At 46.5% G+C, this 24,670-nt stretch overlaps 1 protein-coding gene across 2 annotated transcripts in view; it reads left to right on the top strand.

Moving 5' to 3' along the window:
• Nucleotides 1-24,670, top strand: part of USP34 (ubiquitin specific peptidase 34) — a 208,147-nt gene that overhangs the window by 50,999 nt on the left and 132,478 nt on the right. Inside the window, exons 9-18 of one of the 2 annotated variants that reach the window (XM_040429733.1) lie at nucleotides 3,165-3,246; nucleotides 3,986-4,078; nucleotides 4,200-4,325; nucleotides 14,025-14,154; nucleotides 15,340-15,470; nucleotides 18,089-18,368; nucleotides 18,468-18,705; nucleotides 19,695-19,909; nucleotides 20,656-20,771; nucleotides 20,852-20,979. In XM_040429733.1, the coding sequence (XP_040285667.1) occupies nucleotides 3,165-3,246; nucleotides 3,986-4,078; nucleotides 4,200-4,325; nucleotides 14,025-14,154; nucleotides 15,340-15,470; nucleotides 18,089-18,368; nucleotides 18,468-18,705; nucleotides 19,695-19,909; nucleotides 20,656-20,771; nucleotides 20,852-20,979 (1,539 nt within the window). Of the gene's footprint in view, nucleotides 1-3,164; nucleotides 3,247-3,985; nucleotides 4,079-4,199; nucleotides 4,326-14,024; nucleotides 14,155-15,339; nucleotides 15,471-18,088; nucleotides 18,706-19,694; nucleotides 19,910-20,655; nucleotides 20,772-20,851; nucleotides 20,980-24,670 lie in introns of both variants that reach the window. The other variant, XM_040429731.1, reaches the window with a different exon arrangement.

Genomic DNA, 24,670 nt, shown 5'->3' with positions numbered 1-24,670 from the left:
AATCTGTTATTCTGTACAGCAAATGAATGCTGTACTGATGTATACCACCCTGTGGTCACAGGGACTTTGTCTCCTTCAGGTGACTGCAGGGCTAAGGATCTGTTTCACTTTCAGCTTTCCTAATACCCAGTGTGAATGCACCATTAGCGCAGTCGAGTTGTTTAAGGCTACTTTCACACTCGCGTTTTGGTCGGAGGCGTCATGGATCTGCAAAAACGGATCGGTTACAATAATAAAACTGCATGCATCCGTCATGAATGGTTCCGTTTGTATTATCTGTAACATAACCAAGACGGATCCGTCATGAACTCCATTGAAAGTCAAAGAACACGGATCTGTCCCCATTGACTTACAATGTGTGCCAGGATGGATCCGTTTGGCTCTGCTTCGTCAGGCGGACACCAAAACGCTGCAGGCAGCCTCCAGAGCGGAATGGTAACTGAACGGAGGCAAACTGATGCCTTCTGAGCGGATCCTTTTCCATTCAGAATGCATTAGGGCAAAACTGATCCATTTTGGACCGCTTGTGAGAGCCCTGAACGGATCTCAGAAACTGAAATCCAAAACGCGAGTGTGAAAGTAGCCTAATATATACAGTGTTCAATCAAAATGTGTTCTCTCCATTTGGAATGTTCTATGGGAAGTAACCTTTGTGCTGGCTGCTGGTACAGAGACCAGGTATTTTCAAGTCTCTGTAGATTTCATTTAGCAGAACTGGAGATCACCTCCCTGCAAATACTTCTGTGTTTCAAAAGCAATATAGCCTATTGTATTATGAGACTAATTGTATAAAGATATATATTTAAAATGAAATAGAAGTGTGTTGGAAGTTTCACATTTAGTCATTTCAGTTTTTTTGACTTCACTAAATTGTAGTCATACTAACTTTGAGCTACACGGTGATTGTAACTCAACGTTAAAGTCATAGCCTACAATCAGCTAGTATTCTTTTTATTTTACAGGGTGGGCCATTTATATGGATACACCTTAATAAAATGGGAATGGTTGGTGATATTAACTTCCTATTTGTGGCACATTAGTATATGTGAGGGGGGAAACTTTTCAAGATGGGTGGTGATTGGCGGCCATTTTGAAGTCGGACATTTTGAATCCAACTTTTGTTTTTTCAATAGGAAGAGGGCCATGTGACACATCAAACTTGGTGTGCTTGGTTTTAACGTAACTTTATTCTTTCATGAGTTATTTACAAGTTTCTGACCACTTATAAAATGTGTTCAATGTGCTGCCCATTGTGTTGGATTGTCAATGCAACCCTCTTCTCCCACTCTTCATACACTGATAGCAACACCGCAGGAGAAATGCTAGCACAGGCTTCCAGTATCCGTAGTTTCAGGTGCTGCACATCTCGTATATTCACAGCATAGACAATTGCCTTCAGATGACCCCAAAGATAAAAGTCTAAGGGGGTAAGATTGGGAGACCTTGGGGGCCATTCAACTGGCCCACGACGACCAATCCACTTTCCAGGAAACTGTTCATCTAGGAATGCTCGGACCTGACACCCATAATATGGTGGTGCACCATCTTGCTGGAAAAACTCAGGGAACGTGCCAGCTTCAGTGCATAAAGAGGGAAACACATCATCATGTAGCAATTTCGCATATCCAGTGGCCTTGAGGTTTCCATTGATAAAGAATGGCCCCACTATCTTTGTACCCCATATACCACACCATACCATCATTTTTTTTGTTCCAACAGTCTTGGAGGGATCTATCCAATGTGGATTAGTGTCAGACCAATAGCGGTGGTTTTGTTTGTTAACTTCACCATTCACATAAAAGTTTGCCTCATCACTGAACAAAATCTTCTGCGTAAACTGAGGGTCCTGTTCCAATTTTTGTTTTGCCCATTCTGCAAATTCAGTGCGCCGATCTGGGTCATCCTCGTTGAGATGCTGCAGTAGCTGGAGTTTGTAAGGGTGCCATTTGTGAGTAGCTAATATCCACCGAAGGGATGTTCGACTAATGCCACTCTCCAGTGACATGCGGCGAGTGCTACGCTGTGGGTTCTTGCTGAATGAAGCTAGGACAGCCACTGATGTTTCTTCATTAGAGGCAAATCCAAAACTGAACCAGTTTCACGAAACTTAGCAAGCAGTTTGCTAACTGTAGCATGGGAGATGGGTGGTCTCGTAGGGTGTCTTGCATTGAAATCTGCTGCAATGACCCGGTTACTATGTTCACCAGACATCAACACAGTTTCTATCCGCTCCTCACGTGTTAACCTCGGCGACATGTCAATGGCTGTAAACAAAGGGAAACTTGTAAATAACTCATGAAAGAATAACGTTACGTTAAAACCAAGCACACCATTGTTTTTTGTGTGAAATTCCCAATAAGTTTGTGTCACATGACCCTCTTCTTATTGAACAAACAAAAGTTGGATTCAAAATGGCCGACTTCAAAATGGCCGCCATGGTCACCACCCATCTTGAAAAGTTTCCCCCCCTCACATATACTAATGTGCCACAAACAGGAAGTTAATATCACCAACCATTCCCATTTTATTAAGGTGTATCCATATAAATGGCCCACCCTGTATATATCACTAGCTGCACACTACAGGCTATAGCGTTAGTTAACATGGCCACATGTGCACTTTGCGCTGTATCTTTCTTCACATCACATTTTAGCTTTCTGCTGAGTTTTACCCGAAAACAATATTCCAACATATCCCTCAGCGGATTTATTCATTTCAGTAAAGCAAATGGAGTCCAAAAGATTAAACTTTGGACTCTTACCTTTTTTTTTTTTTTGTATGCATTTTTTCCCCCATGACACAATAGTGTATACAAAAAAAAAATAATGGGAATGGATGAAAAGCAGATGAAACTGAGTCCAATGTTTAATCTTTTGAGCTCCATTTACCTTTATTGAAGTGAATGGATCCTCTGAGTTATAGATTTGAATACTGTTTTCGGGTATTCAGATGTATATTCCCCCCTAGTCCCTTGTGGGAAAGCTTGGTAGACAGCTGAAATGTGATGTGAACTACTTATTACATAAAAAAAAAATTAAATCATATAATGTGTTGACAGAAAACCTGCTGAGGCTTATGTCTTTTTAGTGTGTATGTACTCTAGAACAGGGCGCAGCAAAAAAACGTGACGTGAACCTATTCTAATTTGGAACGTGTTGTTTCAGGTCTATAGCCAAGGAGCTTGCAGATTGGCTCATCAGCAATAATGTGGTAGAACATATATTTGGACCAAATCTACACATTGAGGTTGGTGTTGGGACTTGCTTTGTATTCCTTTCTCTTAATAGTTTTGTATATTTGTGCTGTTTTTTTTAATATAGTGTTGTATTCTTTAAAGAGGTTGTCTGTTTTATTTATATTGATGACCTATCCTCAGGGTAGATCATCGATATCAGATCGGCGGGGGGGTCTGACTCACGGTACCCCACCTATCGGCTGGTTGAAGAGAAGGCCTCTCTTCACTGTTTACTTGCTCGCTGATGACATCATGGCTGTGAGCAGGTGTAATTACATTCTCATGCACTTCTATGAGACGGCTCTTTTGTATTCATGTGAATAGAAAGGAGCCGTCCTGTAGAAGTGAAGGGGAAGGTGTAGGTGTAATTACACCTGCTCACAGCTACGATGTTGATGGTGAGCAAGTCAACAATGAAGAGGGGCCCTATCTCCAAACAGCTGATCAGCGGGGTGCCGGGAGTGAGGCCCCCGCAGATCTGATATTGATCCTATCTTAGGTCATCAATTTAAATAAAGCGTACAGCCCCTTTTAAACAAAGCATAAATAGCACCTAGAGGCACCTTTTTAGAGGCAATTCATCATTTTGTGTCAAATGCTAGTTTTATCTGCCCGATTGTCCTGTTTAATTCCCATACTGGAAACTATACAAATGATCGAAATTATAATCACAAATAATACTGCAAAAGTTCTTCTAGGCCATATGATTTCATAGAAATTGTATTGAACATGTGTTTCTGCATTTTCCAGATCATCAAGCAGTGCCAAGTTATTCTAAATTTTTTAGCCGCAGAAGGTCGTTTGAGCACACAGCACATAGACTGTATATGGGCAGCAGCACAGGTATGTGTCCCATTCTGAGACCGTGGCTAAAGACATGTGTACTTTGACTGTATTGACTATGTGGGTGACATATAAATCAGTCCGCTTATGATGATTTTTGCAACATTTTTGTCTTTTGCAGTTGAAACATTGTAGTCGTTATATCCATGATTTATTTCCTTCGTTAATCAAAAACTTGGATCCTGTACCTCTAAGACATCTTCTGAATCTTGTATCTGGCCTTCACCCGAGTGCACATACAGAGCAGGTAATTGGAGTTGTGCCCCAGCACTATTAAAATACCTGGTGATAAACTGTCCATGTCCATTCGGTAACCCACTCTTTGGGTTGTTAAAGATGTTTAAGCAGGTGTACTCTCCCGCCTGATCTCATCAGTATTTGTAAGCCAAAATCACGAGTGGTTGCAAAGAAGAGGAGGAGTGTAGATGTTTCCATCAAGATGGTTTCAGATGAGCACAAGGACGTGCAGTTGTGGTACTTTGCCCTTGTGATGAGCGCATTTCCCGGACTGACCCCGTCGGACATCGAACTCACAGCATTATTTGAGTACGATACAGTTGGGATGGAACTCGCAGCATCTTAGATCACTATGCAGTGAGTTTAGGTCAGCCTAGCCCCGGTCGATCCAGGATATGTGGCCATCACATGGACCAAGTTTAACGGACAGTATACATTCATCTGACTCCGGCCTGGTACTTATTTTCTGTGTAAGTTCCAGTCCTTGATTTGGCTTAAAAAATACAGAGCACATCTGCAATGTGTGAAAAGCCTTGAGGTGATATCTGGTGCTGTGGATGTACTGTGAATGTGATGCAGATTTCATATGCAGACTCGCAGTAATTTGTTGTGGATGGGATTTTCTTGAAACCCCCACCCAGTTTTTGAGATAAAACAAGCATACTGTGAGTTTTGTGTGCGTAGGTTGCATAAATGCTGCACGTTTTCTCTGTGGATTTCATCTCGGTTGGGCGGTGCGGTCACTGTACTATAGCCCCGCCCCACCGCTCCGGTATACTAATATAAAATGTATTATTGAATTAAAAGTTATAAAACTTGCCCCCCTCACTCCTAATAGTACCGTATATCCTAATTTCTTCTGTATAATGCCGGCAGGATGGGCGGGCGGCAGCGTAACTCCCTGATGTCACGTGCCTGCGCCGCCTCCTTTATGAATGAAGCAGGCGGCGCAGACAAGTGACGTCACTGAGGGACGCGCCGGCCACCCGAAGAAAGAAATTAGGATATACAGTACTATTAGGAGTGAGGGGGGCATGTTTAATAACTTTTAATTCAATAATACATTTTATATTTTTATGCGTCGCACACGGAATCTGTGGATTGTACAGTTAAGGGGTGGTGGTCTGGGGGGGGCACTGTTATGGGCTGGGGGGGGCACTGTGGATGGCACTGTTATGGGGTGGGGGGTCTGTGGATGGCACATATATAACAGTTCCATCCACAGATCCCCCCCCTGTAACAGTGCCATCCACAGATCCCCCCCCCCTGTAACAGTGCCATCCACAGATCTCCCCCCCCCCCCTGTAACAGTGCCATCCACAGATCCCCCCCCCCCCCCCGTTACAGTGCCGTCCACAGATCCCCCCCCCTGTAACAGTGCCAGCCACAGATCCCCCCCCCCTGTAACAGTGCCAGCCACAGACCCCCCCCCCCCTGTAACAGTGTCCGTCATCCACAGATCCCCCCTGTAACAGTGTCCGTCATCCACAGATCCCCCCCCTGTAACAGTGTCCGTCATCCACAGATCCCCCCCCCTGTAACAGTGTCCGTCATCCACAGATCCCCCCCCTGTAACAGTGTCCGTCATCCACAGATCCCCCCCCTGTAACAGTGTCCGTCATCCACAGATCCCCCCCCATAAGTGTCCGTCATCCACAGATCCCCCCATAAGTGTCCGTCATCCACAGATCCCCTCCCCATAACAGTGTCCGTCATCCACAGATCCCCCCATAACAGTGTCCGTCATCCACAGACCACCATTAGTTCCAAACCCACCAAAAGCACACCTTTTGGTTAAAAAAAAATTTCTTCTTATTTTCCTCCCCAAAAACCTAGGTGCGTCTTATGGGCCGGTGCGTCTTAATAGGGCGAAAAATACGGTACATTCCTATGGAAAAAAAATGCCGGATCCGGCATTCAGCCAAGTCTTCAGTTTTTTTGGCCGGAGATAAAACCGTAGCATGCTGCGGTTTTTATCTTTTGCCTGATCAGTCACAAAGCCTAAACTGAAGACATCCTGATGCATCCTGAACGGATTACTCTTCATTCAGAATGCATGGGGATATAACTGATCAGTTCTTTTCCGGCATTGAGCCCTTATGACGAAACTCAGTGCCGGAAAAGAAAAACGCAAGTGTGAAAGTAATCTTAGCTGTGGGGGGCTGGAGTAGTTTTCCCTAGTAGTCCCTGTCAAGGCTATTATACCCTAGATGACCACCTAAACCGGTAACCTCACCCTGACAAGAGGTGACCCGTTCAGAACCTGTCCCTAGCCTTGACCGAGCCCACTAGAAAAAGTTACCCCAGTTCCTGCCTACTAATGGTTTCAGTGCCAGACCAGCACCTTCACAAGTACCCAGTAGGGACTTCTGACATTTTCTTCTCACTGGTAAGACTGTTGTATATCTGTACAGGGTGAGTTAACAGTCTCGGGACACCCTTTTATTTTGATTGCTGCAAAATTTGCCGTTGATCCATCCAATATGGAGCTTTCAAGATGGCGACCGTATTCTGGACATAGCCTAAAAGATTGGCCCCCTCACCCATTACTTGCTGGGGAATTCAGATATTTAATTTCTCGCTCATATTCATTGGGGGACACAGGAACCGTGGGTATAGCTATGTCTTCTAGGAGGCGTTGACACTAGTAAAAGCTGTTAGCTCCTTCCCTGGCAGCTATACCCCCTCCAGCCTGGAGAGAGAGCTTCAGTTTTTTCTAGTGTCAATAGGAGGCAAGACCCCCCTGCTCTGCAGGGATCTCCTGAAGATTTTTTTATTTTAGTTTATTTTTTTCTCTTCTTTTAGGTGGGAGACAGTGGTCGCCTCGCCTCCCTGTTCTCCCGGGGGGAGCACGCCAGCGTTAGTTCGCCATGCTGCCTCCTCCCCCCACAAGAAGACAAGGTGGACCAGGGCAGCCTCGCTCCCCTGCTCCCGCCAGCCAAAGGGTCACCTAGGTCCGCCAAAGAGAAGACCCTCCCGCCATACCAGACTCCTGCCACTCCGGTGCCAGCTGCTGAGGAGGTGACCCTGCTGGAGAAGGTCACCTTATAGGCCCACTTAGGGAGGGTGAAGAGAAGAGGAGGAAGATAAGGTGAGTACACGGGATTAGGTGAGTATGTTAACCCTCTCCTCCCCCCTCCCTCCCTCTTGATGTTAAAAGAGGAAGCTCCACTCAGCAGTCATGTGGATAAGCCCTAATTTGGTATTAGTCTGTGGGACATGCGATCAGAAGATCGGAGGTTCTGGGACCCTAAGGGTGGCTAGAAGTTTTTCTAGGGTTAACAGGGTGGTAATGCGCCTTGAATATAGTTCAAGTCCCAGGAGACAATTGTTTTATCACAGGGCTTTATTTATTGTAGCCCAGGACCCCCTCTCACTCCCCCTCTACAGCGGAGTTGCTATCAGCTACGGGCAGTTAGGGGGTTAATAACCAGACAGAGCGGGAGGCCGGGCGCGCCGCTGCAGACTGGGACCATGCACCGGTCGGACAGGCAGGGAAGGAGCGGAGGAAGCTCCACTATATGTAATGCGCAGGTGAGGGAGCGTGCTGCCCTCTCGAGCACCGTTGTGTCCCCGGCCAGTCCCGCAGCTACCTCCGCCGCTCCGGAAGGGTTAACGCCCGGACGATGGCCGGGCACTGCAAGAGATCCGTCCCCCGCTCTTCCCAGCCCGTGGGGTGAACACCCCTGGCCGGTGAGTACAAGCGGGCGCTTCCGTCTGACTATGCAGGTCCCTCTGCGCCCCGGCCGCCCGAAAGGCTCCCGGTCAGCCGGCGCATAAACTTAGGCCCCGGCTTCACTGCTTACTAGGCCGCAGCTATTTCCACAGGTATGGGGGTGGGGTTGCAATCCGGCGCAAATATTTCCCGCCTCACTCACTCCCACAGAAGCCGCTGGGCCCCGCCCCCGGTCCTCTAAAAGACAGCTTAACCCTTTCTGGCCAGCATCTTCTCTAGGTCTGCAACAGACATTCTGGGGGTTCTATCTTCAGTGCAATGTGCCTTAGTTGAAGCAGTTAACCCCTTCCTGTCTCTCTGCCCATTTGACGCTGGGCATCCTAGTTTTCAATAAAAACAAATCCGCGTTATACAGGCTCCCCTCCTCAGCCCTCATGACCGCAGGACCACCCTGTCTATGTGGTACCAGGCTGGGCCCGTGTCCTACACCGGACTAGGGAGGACCTCTCATAGTTCCCAATCCGCCTCCAGGATCGTTGGTTGATTATCCTCCACCTGCGCAGATTCATGGAGTACAGCTGAAGTATTCCAATCCTCCCTCCGGGTCGTGTGGTTGATAGTTCTCTAGCGCTCTTCACAAGGACCTCTAGATCCCAATCCGTCCTCCGGGGCCGTTTGGTTGACAATTCTCCACCTACGCGATCCAGTGCAGAACCTCTGGAAGTTCCCAATCCATCCTCTGGGGTCGTTTGGTTGACATAGCTCAGTCTACGCAATCCGGTGGATGGACCTCTAGTTCCCACTCCACCCTCTGGGTAGTTTGGTTGACAATTCTCCACCTGCGCGATTCAGTGGAGAACCTCTGGAAGTTCCCAATCCACCCTCCGGGGTCGTTTCTTTGATACAGCTCCGGCTACGCAATCCAGTGGATGGACCTCTAGTTCCCGCTACACCCTCTGGGTAGTTTGGTTGATATATCCCCATCGGCGTAGCCTGCAACTGCCATGGGCAAGTTTCATAGAGGTAGAACTGCGTGCAAGCGGGCCAGAGCAGAACATATTTCTCCTCGGTCACTCTAGAGCGCTGTTTTCAGTGTCACCCATAGGCGTTCCCCCTTCCATAGGTGACGGAATCGCATTCCCACTGGGTACAGTATGTACCGTATGCATTAGCCTCTTCCATAGGTGGCTTATGGCATTATCACCGGTCACAGTGTTTACCGTAGGCATTACCCCCTTCCTTAAGCGGAGTAATTGCACCCTCACGGTGTACTGGATTCGCCATATGCATTACTCCCTTCCATAGATGGCGTAATCTCTCTACCATTGCATTCAGTTCCTGCTGTATGCATTGCCACTTCCGCTAGCAGTACTTGTTGTATGAATTACCGCTTCCATAGACTGAGTAATTACACTACTACGGGATACAGTCCTTGCCTTATATATTGTCCCTTGTGTAGGTGGACTTAGTACAGTTACACTGGTTTTTAGTGCTGGACGTATGCATTCCCCCTTTGGTAGGTGGCGGCATTGCATCTCCACTGGGTTCTGTACCTGCCATATGCATTAGCCTTCTCCATCACCGTGTTTCCTGTTGAATTCCCCCTTTCACAAGTTATCCGCTACAGGGGAATACCTAAGCATTTTGGGTTGCTGCAGTTCACCTAGGCCACGGCTCTGGATGCCTTAGCTTCTTTCACACTGGGGCGTGGCAACAGTCGATATCACGGGTGCCGGTGCTCTGCATCTAGTGGCGTATGGGTGCCGCCAATGGATACGGTAGCGGTTTCCACATTGTATCCTTATCGTTCGGTGCTGGTTTAGAGCATGGTTGTGACATCCTCTGTCCTCCCAGAGGGATTGCCTGCAACACTTGTGTCCTAGACACCACCCATCTCCATGGGCCCCCTCGTTTCCAGTCGGTCATCATATTGTTTTCATCAATACGCCATTGCGCATATTGGGGATCGACCGATATTGATTTTTTAGGACCGATACCGATAATTTGTGAACTTTCAGGCCGATAGCCGATAATTTATACCGATATTCTGGGAATTTTCATTTTTGAGAAAAAAAAATAATTCATACACAAATCTGCTGAAAATTAATATGTTTATTGTTAATGTGTGGTTTTTTTTTTTTTTAAATCTTTTTCATTTATACTTAATATTTTTTTTTTTTTTTTTTTACTAACTTTTAGCCCCCTTAGGGACTAGAACCCTTGTCCTATTCACCCTGAAAGAGCTCTATCAGGCTGAATAGGAGCTCACACTGTCACTGCTGCTCTGTGCACACAGCAGCATGGGGCTTACCATGGCAGCCAGGGCTTTAATAGCGTCCTGGCTGCCATGGTAACCGATCGGAGCCCCAGGATTACACAGCTGGGGCTCCGATCGGAGGAGCAGGGGAGAGGGGATCCTGTGGCCACTGCCACCAATGAGTAATACTGGGTGGGGGGGGCGCACTGCGCCACCAATGTTTTTACTATTGGGATTGGGGTGGGGGGCGCACTGCGCCACCAATGATTAATACTGGGGGGCTTGGGGGGGGGGGGGGGCGCACTGCACCACCAATGAAGATAAGTCTCTCAATCATTCATGTACAGGAGGCGGGAGCTGGCTGCAGAATCACATAGCCTGCTCTCGACCTCTATGAGCGGTAGCTGCGATCCGCGGCACCTGAGGAGTTAACTACCGCGGACCGCAGCTGCCGTTCATAGAGGTCGGGAGCCGGCTACGTGATTCTGCAGCCAGCTCCCGCCTCCTGTATATGAATTAATGAGAGACTTATCTTCATTGGTGGCGCAGTGGCCACAGCCCCTCCCCTCCTCTTATGTTCTCTCCTCTCATTGGCGGCAGCAGCACAGGGGGGAGGGAGACACTGCTTCCTTCTCCCCTGTGCTGCGGAGGGAACACAGAGAGCGCTGAGAGCAGCGCGATCTGTGTTCCCCATACGTTATCGGTATATCGGCAAAATAGATGCCGATACCAGTAACGTTCAAAATCCTCAATATCGGCCGATAATATCGGCCAAACCGATAATCGGTCGATCCCTAGCGCATATGATGGGGAGTACGTTCCAGCGAGTTAAGTGTTCACTGACTCTAATCCCCCCTCAGCTGGAGGTTCTACCCTGACGCTAGCTTGCTGTTGCTCCTGTTCAGAGCCCTTCCAAGGTACAGTGTTGAGGCTAGCTCTACTTAAATGGGGCAGTATGGTGCCATGGCTTAGCGATACTGTTGTGGCTCACAGCCACTAAATCCCTGGTTGCATCTGCATTTGCATGGGGTATTCTTTTTGTGGACTTCTATTTCCAGAGTTCCGTACCCGGCTGTTGTGTGGTGGCGCACTCCGCATCTCTTCTTCTACAGGTGAATTCTTCCCATTGGTGGGTGTGCTACCTGTATCTACATTCCCTCTCTGACTAATGTCTCTGGTCACGTCAGCTTTCTGGTGATCTTCCTTTCCAACGGCCACGCTGATAGACGTTCCGTTCATGGAACAGAACACCCTTCTATTCTTCTTCCTCCTTGAACAGAATGGACTGGCCTCCCCCTTCTGTATTGCCGGACTGCAAAAGGTGTTTGAGGCGGCCTGTCTGCGTTGGAGTCGCCCGGGTGGACTTGAAGGCCTCGAGACTCGCTCAGAAGCTTCCACCTTTCTCTCCCGAGCAGGAGATCCGGAAGCTTGCGGCGTGGACGCCCTGATATCCCCTTGGCAGGGGTTCTCCCTCCTTTACGTTCCCCCCCCTTTACGTTTTCCCCCTTCCCCCTCCTACCCAAAGTTCAACGGAAATTCAGGATGGAGGGTATTCCGACTATCCAAGTCGCCCCGGGGATTGGCCGTTGTACATGGACCTCGTGCTCCTTCTCAGAGACGTCCTTAGTCTGCCACTCAGAGATGACCTTTTCAGTCCGGTCGTCCTTCAGTTTTTAAGGTCTCTTCGTTTGCCGGCGTGGCTATTAAAACCGCCATTTTGCCGCGAAGAGGTTTTTCGGCGGATGTCATCCGCATGCCTACCTCGTTCGGGATCTCTTACGGGTCCTGGGGGTCCTTCCAGGTTTTCTGTGAAAGACGAAATTTTCCGCCACTTCGTTATTTTCTCTCTCCACGGTCCTGTTCCTCTCTACAATCAGGGTTGGACCTTGGTCTGGCCCTTAGCTCTTTCAAGGGTCAGGTTTCGGAGCTTCTTCCCTTTCCAGCGCCCTCTGGCCCCGAGGGGCTTGTAAGGTCTTTTTCTTCAGGGAGGGGCACATACAGTTCTTCCGTATCGTTGTCCTTACCGCCTTGGGATCTGAATGTAGTCCTCTCTACGCTCCAGGCTTCCCCTTGGAGCCCTTGCGGGAGATTTCTCTCTGACTCCTGTCCTGCAAAGTAGTTTTTCTGGTCGCTATCACTTCCATCAGACGGGTGTCTGAGTTGGCGGCGCTCTCTTGCAGGGAACTCTTCCTGGTTATTCATAGGGACAAGGTGGTTCCCCGGCCTGTCCCTTCTTTCCTTCTTTTTTTCCGAAGGTGGTCTCTGACTTCCATATTAACGAGGAAATTGTTTTCCCTCACTGTGTCCTTCTCCTTCACACCCTACGGGAGAGGAGTTACACCATTTGGATGTTGTCAGAGCTCTGAAGATCTATTTAGCAGCCTCCGGTCCCTTCCGCTGTAATGGCCCCTTTTTGTCATTCGGAAGGTTCCTTGAAGGGATTGGCGGCTTCCATGGTGGCGGTCGTCGCTAGATCCGGTCTGCAATTGCTGAAGCATACCGCGCCCAAAGCAGAGTTCCGCCCTTAGGTGTCATGGCTCACTCCACTGAGCGGTGGGCGCTTCTTGGGCTCTGAGGAATCGCACTTGGGCTGCACAGTCGTGTAAGGTGGCTACTGGTCCTCCTTACACACATTCACAAACATTTACCAGGTGCATACTTTTGCATCGGCGGACGCGGCCTTAGGCCACATGGTCTTGCAGGCGGCAGTTTCTTAGATGACTGCAGGGACGCGTGCTTCCATAAGTCTGTGGTTTTTTTCCCTCCCTGTGGACTGCTTTTGGACGTCCCACGGTTCCTGTGTCCCCCAATAAATATGAGCGAGAAAAGGAGATTTTGTATAACTTGCCAGTAAAATCTCTTTCTCGCTCTTCACTGGGGGACACAGCACCCACCCAGTATTGTTGTCCGGCCACAGCTGTAGCTGTTGCTGGTTAGAACCCCGTTGGGTCCTTTCGGCATGATTGGTGTTCCATGGTTTTTCTTGGTTGGCTTGCTTCTCCTACTGCTTGTACACAAACTGAAGCTCTCTCTCCAGGCTGGAGGGGGTATAGCTGCCAGGGGAGGAGCTAACAGCTTTTACTAGTGTCAACGCCTCCTAGAGGACATAGCTATACCCACCGTCTCTGTGTCCCCCAATGAAGAGCGAGAAAGAGATTTTACTGGTAAGTTATACAAAATCTCCTTTTTCCCTTTCGTTTCTGAAATAAAAAGGTGTCCTGACTACTGACTCAGCCTTAAACTGTTTATGTGGATTCTCTCTGTTGTGTGCTTAAGATTTAAAGGGGTTTGTCTCACTTCAGCAGATAGCATTTATCATGTAGATAATACAAAGCACTTAGTAATGTATTGTGATTGTCCTCCTTTGCTGGCTTGATCCATTTTTCCATCGCATTATATGCTGCTCGTATACAGGGGTCTTGACCACCCTACAGTTCAGCAGCGGTGGCCGTGCTTGCCCAGTATAGGAAAAGGCACCGGCCTGGGGGATTGCACGTAGGCCGATGCTGTTCTCATTAGTGGCCAATATAATATATGTTGTTGAAGCACTATCTATTGCAAAATCCGATGTAACTCATGCAGAATTTTCAGTAGAATAACCTCGGGTCTACGTCTAGTGTTTTTTTCCGCCATGTGTACCTGAGTTTCGAGAGGTTTTCCTTGTTAAATCATGTTTAAATTTTTCACCTATATAAGCATGGCTGTGTTGTAATATTCTTTATTATTTTACATCAATTTCTTAGCTAACTTTTTTCTTCTACTTTGTCATATTATAGACCTTGTATTTGGCATCCATGCTGATTAAAGCTCTCTGGAACAATGCCCTTGCTGCTAAAGCCCAACTCTCTAAACAGAGCTCATTTGCTTCATTACTAAATAACAATCTACCAATGGGTAATAAAAAAGGTAAGTCCTTACAGTCAAACACATGAGAGGTTACAAAAATAAAAAAGTAGAAGCTTTTCTATGATTCTTTTGTTTCCTCTTGGATTCACCCCTTATGGATTGCATGTGTAAATCTAGCCTAATGGAGCTGAGGGAAACTGTCACATTGTAAATGCAGCCCAGTCTGCAGGCAGCATGCTATACAGCAGAAGTAGCCTTGCAGATTGATATATAGTTTTATTAGAAAAGATTCCATGTAACTTGTCATTTGTTCATTTAAGTCTCCGTTTAGGAGTCAAGTGGGCGGTCCTACTTGGTGATTGACAGCTACCTCTGTATGCACATAGGTAAGGCTGTCAGTCACTAATACGACCGCCCACTGGACTTCCAAACCCAGAGATTTAGACCTCATGGCCATATTAGGGTGCGCAAACAGCGGGTCTGCAATACACAGGCACCTGCCGCGTGCGTCACCGATGCGGACACCCTTGAATGGGTCCGTAATCCGGAAGGTCGGTGCGGAACAGAGGCACTGAACCATACGGAAGCACTACGGAGTGCTTCCATAGGGTTTCTGTCCGTTCCTCCGCATTGCAAAAAAGTACTGCATGCACTACTTTTTTTTTCCCCGTGCGGACCCCATTCAAGTGAATGAATCCACGTCCGCATGCGGCGGCCCTACAGTCGGTGCCCGTGCATTGTGGTGCGCAATTTGCAGTCCGCAGCACAGGCCTGGCCGGCACACTGTTATATGCATAAGGCATTAAATGAATAACTGGGAAGATATACGGAATCTTTTCCCACAAAACTAGAGTATTTGTTAATCTCCTCTATTCCTTCGGCTCCATAACATCCAGAAAATAAGGCTGTATTTTGTGGTCACTTTAATTCATGTGCCATTAAAATTCAGTTTCTTTTTGCGTATTTTATATGGTTGATTTTACACTGTACACCAAAGGGTTTGTACATTCCTTTTTTGGTTTGTCCTCTACCAGAAGTGATGGGGAAAATATTTCTCCGGTTTTAGATCTGTTGCTTGTCTAAGTGACAGACTCTGCAAGGTTTTTAGATACTTTGACACTGTTGGCGTCTGTAGAACTCAGTCAGGAATCTGCTCTTTTTAGTACTAGTTGACCTCCTACAGTTTTATGGGGATAATATAGCTGAGCTCTATTAAAGTTTGGAATCACCCCTTTATGTTTTTAGGATCGCCGGCAGCCAGCCCACAGAGCAGCGACAACAGCGACACTCACCACAGTGGAGGAAGTGACATAGAAATGGATGAGCAAATCATGAACCGGTCCAAGCATGTACAACAGCGCCTGTCTGATACTGAGGTACTCTGCTTCTTGTTTGGTAGTTTTTCTTTCTATACTTCTGTAATTCTGTACTTGAGTAATTTCTATACTTTTAAAATTCTGCAATTATTTTCTTATGTACGCTGACTGAACATTGTTACTTGTGGTCTCGCCCTAAGGCCGCAGCGTTTAAATGCTCACAATAGGCTACATGTAAGATTGCAGCACAAACTTGCCTGCTATCTGCTATAGAGAACACCCGAATTGCGTTCTCAACTGTAAGGCCTCACAAACCACTGCGGTGTTTAGGTAACTTATAACAATTGCGCAGTGTGGCCCTACCCTTAGTAGTAAGAAGGGGACTTGTATACAGGTGGTTAAGAGATTATTGAACCAAATGCGCTTGCTAAGAGCTTATTTGCATACCTAGGCCTATAAGATGCCATTTAGGCACGCTCCATAAAGAAAACTAGTACCCCCTGAATCTTGTATAAATTAGGCCTGATAAATGGCCAATGGGCTCTGGCCGAAGCATGTTATATAATGGTGCAGCTGGATGCATGTGCCTAAGCCTCCCTCACCTGCAGCGGCCAGTGGCCGCATGATATTACCCCACAATCCCGTAACCATAAGTTCCCACCAGTGGGCACGGCTTGGCTGCACCGTTGGGCCATACCCCAATAGTATTTGAGCCTGTGTATCAAATGGAACACAGCTTGGGAAAATACAGAAGTATATGTGTATACGTACAAACAAAGGGACATGTCAACACAAAAGACAGTGCTATTTGCAAGCAGTATGGGGAGGAGTGATCGCTAATGCCATCGCATGTTCCCATATAGAATCGTTATTTGCCGGAAGCAGATTGTGATTAGACAGCACGATGTGCTGCTGGCAAGCAGTGATTTTTTTAAAACCTGTTAAAGATTGAGATTGCCCGATGAACAAGCGTTTGCTCGTTCATCGGGTAATCAGCGGCAGTATTACACTGCCAGACCATTGCTAACTAGTGTTCCTACAAACGCTTGTCAGCGATGATCTGCCCGTCAATCACCTGGTGTAATACAGCCTTAGAGTCGTGGATCTGGAGCCGGAGACCCCAGGCAACCAGTTGATTTTTCTGGGGGAAGATTCAACCCAGTAATCAGGCTGCTGCAGGGGAAATGTAGTATTTCATGGCAGCCATACAGATTGGTGCCTGTCCTTGTGTAATAGCGTGGATGGCATTGTTGGGCATAAGGGTAGTGGTTGTCTAAGGCTACTTTCACACTAGCGTCGGGGTTCCGCTTGTGAGCTCCGTTTGAAGAGTCTCACAAGCGGCCCCGAACGCATCCGTCCAGCTACCAATGCATTCTGAGTGGATGCGGATCCGCTCAGAATGCATCAGTCTGCCAGCGTTCAGCCTCCGCTCAGCAAGCGGACACCTGAACGATGCTTGCAGCGTTCGGGTGTCCGCCTGGCCGTGCGGAGGCAAACGGATCCGTCCAGACTTACAATGTAAGTCAATGGGGGACGGATCCGTTTGAAGTTGACACAATATGGCTCAATTTTCAAACGGATCCGTCCCCCATTGACTTTCAATGTAAAGTCTGGACGGATCCGTCTGAAGCTACTTTCACACTTAGAATTTTTTCTACAATATAATGCAGACTGATCCGTTCTGAACGGATCCCAAGTCTGCATTATATGAGCGGATCCGTCTGGGCAGACCCCAGACGGATCCGCTCTGAACACAAGTGTTAAAGTAGCCTAAGGGCTCTTTCACACCTGCGTTCTTTTCTTCCGGCATAGAGTTCCGTCGTCGGGGCTCTATGCCGGAAGAATCCTGATCAGTTTTATCCTAATGCATTCTGAATGGAGAGAAAACTTTTTTGGGCCGGAGAAAATACCGCAGCATGCTGCTGCGGACTGTAAGTATACTGCTCCCCCGCTCCCCACTCCTACTATGGCAACCAGGACTTTAATAGCGTCCTGGGTGCCATAGTAACACTGAAAGCATTTTGAAGACTGCTCCGTCTTCAAATGCTTTCAGTACACTTGCGTTTTTCCGGATCCGGCGGGCACCTCCGGCAACGGAAGTGCACGCCGGATCCCAACAACGCAAGTGTGAAAGAGGCCTAAGACAGACAACCTTTTGTATATGTGATCCACTTATTGGGTCCTGTAGAATTGTTTTTAATTATAAATGGGGATGAGCGAAATCGACTGCGGATGAAACATCCGAAGTCGATTCGCATAATACTTCGTTTGAATACTGTACGGAGCGAGCTCTCCGTACAGTATTAGAATGTATTGGCTCCTCTGAGCTGAAGTTATTACTTCGCCAAAGTCTCGTGAGATTTTTGCATAATAACTTCATAAATCAATTTCTACTGTAAAGAATAAAATTCCCGAACTCTGGTTCGGTTCCATCCGCAGTCGATTTGCTCATCCTTAATTATTAAACATAATTTTGCTTCCATCACTCAAAGAGAAATGGCAAGGTTGGTTAGAGGTTTAATCTTGTTTAACCATTTTTACTTGTAGTTGCATTTCATTTTACGTTCTTATCTACATGTAGATCATGTGTTGTTTCCTTACTAATATTACCGTATTTATCTATACTGCTCTCCCGTGATTGAATTGTCGCGGCCTTATCTCCTTTGTTGTGTTACCAGGAATCCATGCAGGGGAGCTCAGATGAGACGGCAAACAGTGGTGAGGATGCAAGCAGTGGACCTGGGAGTAGCAGTGGGCACAGTGATGGGTCAAGCAATGAGGTAAATTCCAGTCATGCCAGTCAGTCTGCGGGAAGCCCAGGCAGTGAGGTCCACTCAGAGGATATAGCAGATATGGAAGCCTTAAAAGAAGAGGAGGAGGAAGAAGAGCATTCCCACAACCCACCAAAAAATGGCAGGGTAGTTGACCTGCAGAAGAGAAAATTGGAATCTCAAGCGGGTATTTGTTTGGGGGAGCCCCAGGGGGCAACGGACATGGGTACAGCAAGTAATGGGACATGCAAGGACCTGGTTTTTAATTCAGAGTCTGTTCAACCAGGTGATAGTCGCATTCGCATCTTGGATGCCTGCTCCCACGCCGAAGAGCCTGAACATGATATGACAGGAGAGATGAGCGGTGGCCACATACAAGGCTCTCACGATACCTGCATCACACGAACCGGAGAGTTCCTTGGAGAGACCATTGGGAATGAGCTGTTTAACTGCAGACGGTTTATTGGCCCCCAGCATCATCATCACCACCACCACCACCATCATCACCATCACCACCACGAGGGGTAGGTTTCCATGCAAAGAAGTTTTAATAGAAGGTATTTTGTGATCACTAACATAATTTCAGAAATAGAACTTTGCACATTACAGGTTGGTGTTAAGCATTGGAATAGCGACATTGTAATGTAGGAAACCTGACAAGTCTAGGGTTAATACACTACATGTAAAAATCATATTGCTTGGTTGTTTCTGTAACTCTCATACTTTTCTCGATCTCCCGTAGACGATGGAGAGATTTTGTGGGTGTTAGAAATGTCTATTTGTTTAAAGTGGTTTTCTTATCATAGACGTTAAAGTCGTATCCACATTTTTTGTTTCTTAATTAGCCCATTGTCTGAAAACCTACTAAAAACAGGCCCTAGGCCTTCCATCCGTGTCCCAAAAAATCACATGAAATCTTACATAACGAAACTTCCACCAAAAAGTAGCGGATCTGTTGCCCCTCCTGACATGTTTGTTTAGTAACTGCTTTCATTCCACTGGTTGTAGCAATTCTGGAGCATTTATTCATACGACTCTGTGATATGCCGTTCCTTTATTATTCCTGCTAGAAGCTATGAATAAATATCTTGCAGTTTGTAATGAAGGTCCATGTGGGTGTTACCAGTTGGGGGGGGTGTCCCCTTCACAGTTGGATTGGATAATGTCCGACTGCAGTCACACTCTCCAAACGGCTATTAATTCATTTTTCTAGCTGGAATAATATAGGAAAGTCATAAGAATAGATGCTTCAGAATTGTTATTACACGGGGATTGCTAGTAGCTACTGATTCCTGACAGGCCTGTCAGCAGAAGTGACGCCTTCTCTTTAAGAATGGAGAAGCTGAAAAAGTTGCACAGTTACGGTGTTTGTACGTTAGTCTAGTATATTATAGGATGGAAAAATGTAAAAGTAGAAATTTCAGATCTTTGCAGGGGGGTGAGTCTTCAGTTCATAAATGGCATACTAAATATTGTACATGTTGAAGAAAAGCTTATTTTTGTTAATTTGTAGGCACATGGTAGACGACATGTTGAGTGCAGATGACGTTAGTTGTAGCAGTTCACAAGTAAGTGCAAAGTCTGAAAAGAACATGGCTGACTTTGATGGAGAAGAGTCTGGCTGTGAAGAAGAGCTCGTACAGATCAATTCACACGCCGAGCTGACCTCTCACCTGCAGCAGCACCTTCCCAACCTGGCTTCTATGTACCACGAGCACCTCAGTCAAGGCAAGTTTACTACCTAACTACCATCTTTATATAGGGCCATGCTGTTCATTTTCTGATGTTGGTAATTCTGACTATAAAAGAGGCAATTATAGAAAGTTACTGTCGGTGTATTATAGCATTCAATATACTTTATCATTTTCTGTCATTCTGCTCCGTTATAATAGACGAAGAATGGAAATAACAGATTCAGCACATAACTGACATCAACAAAAACTAACAGATCCCATTGACTGTAATGGGATCTGTTTGGTTTCTTTTCTGGAGAACATTTTTTTTTTAGTGGAGAAAAAAAGTCCTGCATGCAGGACTTCTCTCTCTCTATTTTTGACAAACTGCTTTTTTTGCAGATTGGATGCGGACCTATTCATTTCAGTGGGGGGGGGGGGGTGTAGAAAGATGCAACATGGACGTCACACGGAAGCCTTCTGTATTTTTTGCGGATCTGCGTTTTGCGTTGCAAAAAATTATTTCCGACCTACCAAAAACGGGCATGCTCGTGTCAGCTGAGTTTTCAGATGACTTATCTCACAATATGCAGTATGCCTGATCCTACCTTCTACCAACGTCAGCCACCGAGTGAGAGAGTTGGGAGGCTTCCATACTGAATAGGTGGTCCTGCAGTTTCAGCCAACATTTTGTCTAATTTGTATGGCCATCATAAGAGCCATTCAGAATGTATGTGCTGTTTTTGCTGAATAGAATTCAGATTTCTTTGTGATTCCTTACTAATTTTTGTTTCTGTGCAGGTCCTTCAGTTCATAAACACCAGTACAACAGCAACGCAGTGGTGGATATCAATCTAGATAATGTATGTAAGAAGGGCAACACGCTGCTGTGGGACCTGGTTCAGGATGAGGATGCGGTGAGTGCAGATTTAGAGGTTATTATACTATTGTGCTGGAGTTTTCTCTCTAACTGTCTGCACATATTGCTGTGTTGCAGGTTCACCTCTCTGAAGGCTTAATAAATGAAGCAGAAAAACTTCTTTGCTCCTTAGTTTGCTGGTTCACAGACCGACAGATTAGAATGCGTTTCATTGAGGGCTGCCTAGAAAACCTTGCTAACAACAGGTAAATGATAGCAGAAGAGTTATTATGTGATCTGCAGAATCATGTTTATGACACTTCCATAGAATTCCCATGTATAATTTTTAGGGGGTATCACTGCCTAAATGTACGGTTAAAAGGAAATCTTTATTAGGAAATGTTATTAAAATCACTAGGCTCATGTGCCCTTACTAGGACTAGGCAGAAAAGGACAAGCACCAAAATGGAGCTGTGTGAGAAGATGCCCACAGTCCCACTGGCACTACAAACGGTCAGAGCAGTAGGTATGCTGATAGTCGGTCGTGATACCTATGTACCTTGCGGTACTGCTGTATCTCTGCCCTGAACCACTTCCCAAAGGAGAATTAGTGGTAATTTATAAACTCACTGGACCTTTTGTGCGTCCACACCTAATAAGGTCAGTGTCAGACGCTCCTTGTATATCCTGGGTAAAATCACCAGGTCCCACAACAAGATAGACAGGTTGAGGCTATGAATAGATATTGGCCCCCCTGGCCTGACTAGAGATGTGCCAGGAGCGTCAGGGAGAAAGGTGAGACAGTAAGTATCACAACCAGGCATCTGTTGAAGACTGAGCGCTATTATGCTTGGCTAATGGACTGTCACTCCCTGCACCTCTTAGCAGCCGCAACATCCAGTGTCAGATTCAAATGCCCTACATGCGCTTTAGGCGTTTCTGTGCCCCTATCAGCGGGACACTTCATCAGGAGCACCAGGCAAGACGAGAGGAGTCATTTTATGACAGCCACTGAATTTTCATGGAGTCGGCGGTGAACGCTGCACGTGTACATCACAGCGTTAGCGGCGCTATGATGGCCAGGAGCGCGCCGCTGACTCCAGCTCTTTTTGTAAGGAAGCGCTTGTGAAGAGGAGGGTGGGCGCTGTACGGAGCAGCCAATCAGAGGAGGGCGTGACAGAAATTCACTCCCACGGCCAAGCTCCCGATCGCGCTGCTAAGTTCTATGTGATGCGACCAGTCTCCCATAAAGTTAGTATGGGGGATCTATAGGCGACTTTTAAACCCCCTCAGAGTGACAAAGGACATCAAGAGTGGCAGACATACTAAAGAGGCCCTGACAGCAGTCCAGACAGGACCAATGCCAGCAGTGTGTTAGCAAGATACAAAACCCAAAGTGTTATGGCTAATGATGTTAGGAAACATGTAGCCACGTGGGTTTTGTATCTTGCTAACACACTGCTGACATTGGTCCTGTCTGGACTGCTGTCAGGGCCTCTTTAGTATGTCTGCCACTCTTGATATCCTTTGTCACTCTGAGGGGGTTTAAAAGTCGCCTATCTTTGCATTAAAGGAAGCTGTCACCGGGATTTTGGGTATAGAGCTGAGGACATGGGTTGCTAGATGGCCGCTAGCACATCCTCAATACCCAGTCCCCATAGCTCTGTGTGCTTTTATTGTGTATAAAAACCGATTTGATACATATGCAAATTAACCTGAGATGAGTCACAGCTTGAAAATATGACTCTTCTCTGGTCACACAAGTAAGATATGACTCTTTTATGTTAATTTGCATATGTATCAAATCGTTTATTTTTTTTAACACAATAAAAGCACACAGAGCTATGGAGACTGGATATTGCGGAGGTGCTAGCGGCCATCTAGCAACCCATGTTCTCAGCTCTATACACAAAATCCTGGTGACAGGTTCCCTTTAAGCGGTTAAGCATAGCTAAAACCATGTACTTTTGTTATCACTGTACTCAAAATTGCCCCTAAAAATAAAGTTAATTGGTCATTTTTACCACACAGTGAACATTGTACAGACATGTAATTTTGTTGTAACTTGGAGATTACAAATTATGTTGGACTTTCAGTGCATTTTCAGCTCCAACCAATCGCAATAGAACGCGCCCCGGGGTTGGCGCCATCCTGGAGGGAGTTTTTTCAGTATTATAGCCAGTATCTGCAGTTACAATATATAGTATTCCCCACGTGTGGTCCTCTCCAGTGATGTCGCCATTTTACCTGCACTGTTGTTTTTAAACCTCTAATTATCTTTATGAATTGTTTAATAAAGTATTTTTGATGATAATAATGCGGACTGGCAATTTCTTTACGTTTAGCTATATGGTTTGTTGCCAAAGGCATTTCCCTGTCATTTTTACACGGTCATATTGCTTTCCCGTTGGTGAAAATAGTGACACTGTCCTTCAGTGGTTTTCTGACTTGGTGTATTTGCAAATCAATATATATAATTGTTGGCGTTTTTTTCCCTAGCAATAGAACATATAGCTATGAAGGGTAGAAGTAACATACAGACCTGGGAAATTGGTATGCCAGCAGGTATGGCTGGGCTGTGTGACAGGGCAGATAAAACCCATGGTAAATCACCCATGGTAAATCGTACTTGCTAGTGGACGTAGAACCATGAATGGTTAGTTTAACTAACTCTTCAGCAGCACACTTTGGAAGTAGGGGAATCTGCTAATTAGGTAAAAATATCCCATATTTATTATGATCTGGATTGCTGGCTCCTGACTTGCTTTCATATATAACAACCAGACTGCAGAATGAGGTGCACAGAACACCTGGAATATCACAAGATAAAATGTTGAGTACTACCATGCCAGATTTTGACATGTCACCCAAGAAAAAGCCTTAGGGTCCATTCACACATCCGTAATTTGGGTCCGCATTCGTTCCGCAATTTTCAGACCCATTCACTTTCAATGGGGCTGGAACGGATGCTAATCCGCATTTCCGGGATCCGCATCAGTTTTTTCGGGATTTGTTTTTTCGGGACCCGCAATTCCGTTCCTAAAAAAAAATAGAACACGTCCTATTCTTGTCCGCAGTTGCGGACCAGAAAAGGCATTTTCTATTATAGTGTCTGTGATTTGCGGTTCGCACATTGCAGGTGTCCGTGTTTTGCGGATCTGCAATTTACGTATCTGCAAAACACGGACGTGTGAATGGACACGAAGTGTGACGTAGTTCCACCCTCAGCCGTGTCTGCGCACGCTGCTGATCAGAGTGGCTTATTTAAACCTGGGCTCGTGCTCCCGCCTGCATCCTGGGCTGGGGTCTTGCATTATAGCTCTGCTGAACATCTGTCTGCACTGGAGAGTTTTATTCATGTCTATACAGTGACAGTGGTTATTAACAGTGTATATAGGGTATTAGTTTGTATGTTTTGTGCAACTATTGCCCCTGATAAACCCCACTTTGTCAGTGTGGGAAACGTGTTGGGCTAAGAGACATCAGAGTAAGGCCGAATGCACGTGGCCGTGAACGGTCCGTGGTATCCCGGCCTGGATTCCTGCTGACAGCAGGAGCGCACGGCGTCATTGGTTGCTATGACGCTGTGCACTTCATGCCGCTTCTGCACTACAGTAATACACTCGTATGATCTATAAGAGTGTATTACTGTAGTACAGCGGCGGCATGAAGCGCACGGCGTCATGGTAACCAATGACGCTGTGCGCTCCTGCTGTCAGCAGGAATCCAGGCCGGGATACCACGGACCGTTCACGGCCGTATAACACGGCCGTGTACATTCGGCCTAAAGATTAGGCTGGGGGATTGAGGGGCTTCACATACTAGCTTTTCAACCCTCTTTTCCCTTGATATATTTGACTCCACACCTCACTGAACCAGTGGGAGAGTTCAGGGCTTCCTAGGGTCAGATTCGGATACAGTCACCCTTATCAGGAGGACAGTACTGCTTTAGGTAAA

This window comes from Bufo bufo, chromosome 4 (assembly GCF_905171765.1).
Source record: "Bufo bufo chromosome 4, aBufBuf1.1, whole genome shotgun sequence".
Classification (NCBI taxonomy): Eukaryota; Metazoa; Chordata; class Amphibia; order Anura; family Bufonidae; genus Bufo; species Bufo bufo.
The sequence above is the reverse complement of the archived record's forward strand: the minus strand, read 5'-3'. Positions and strand labels throughout refer to the sequence as shown.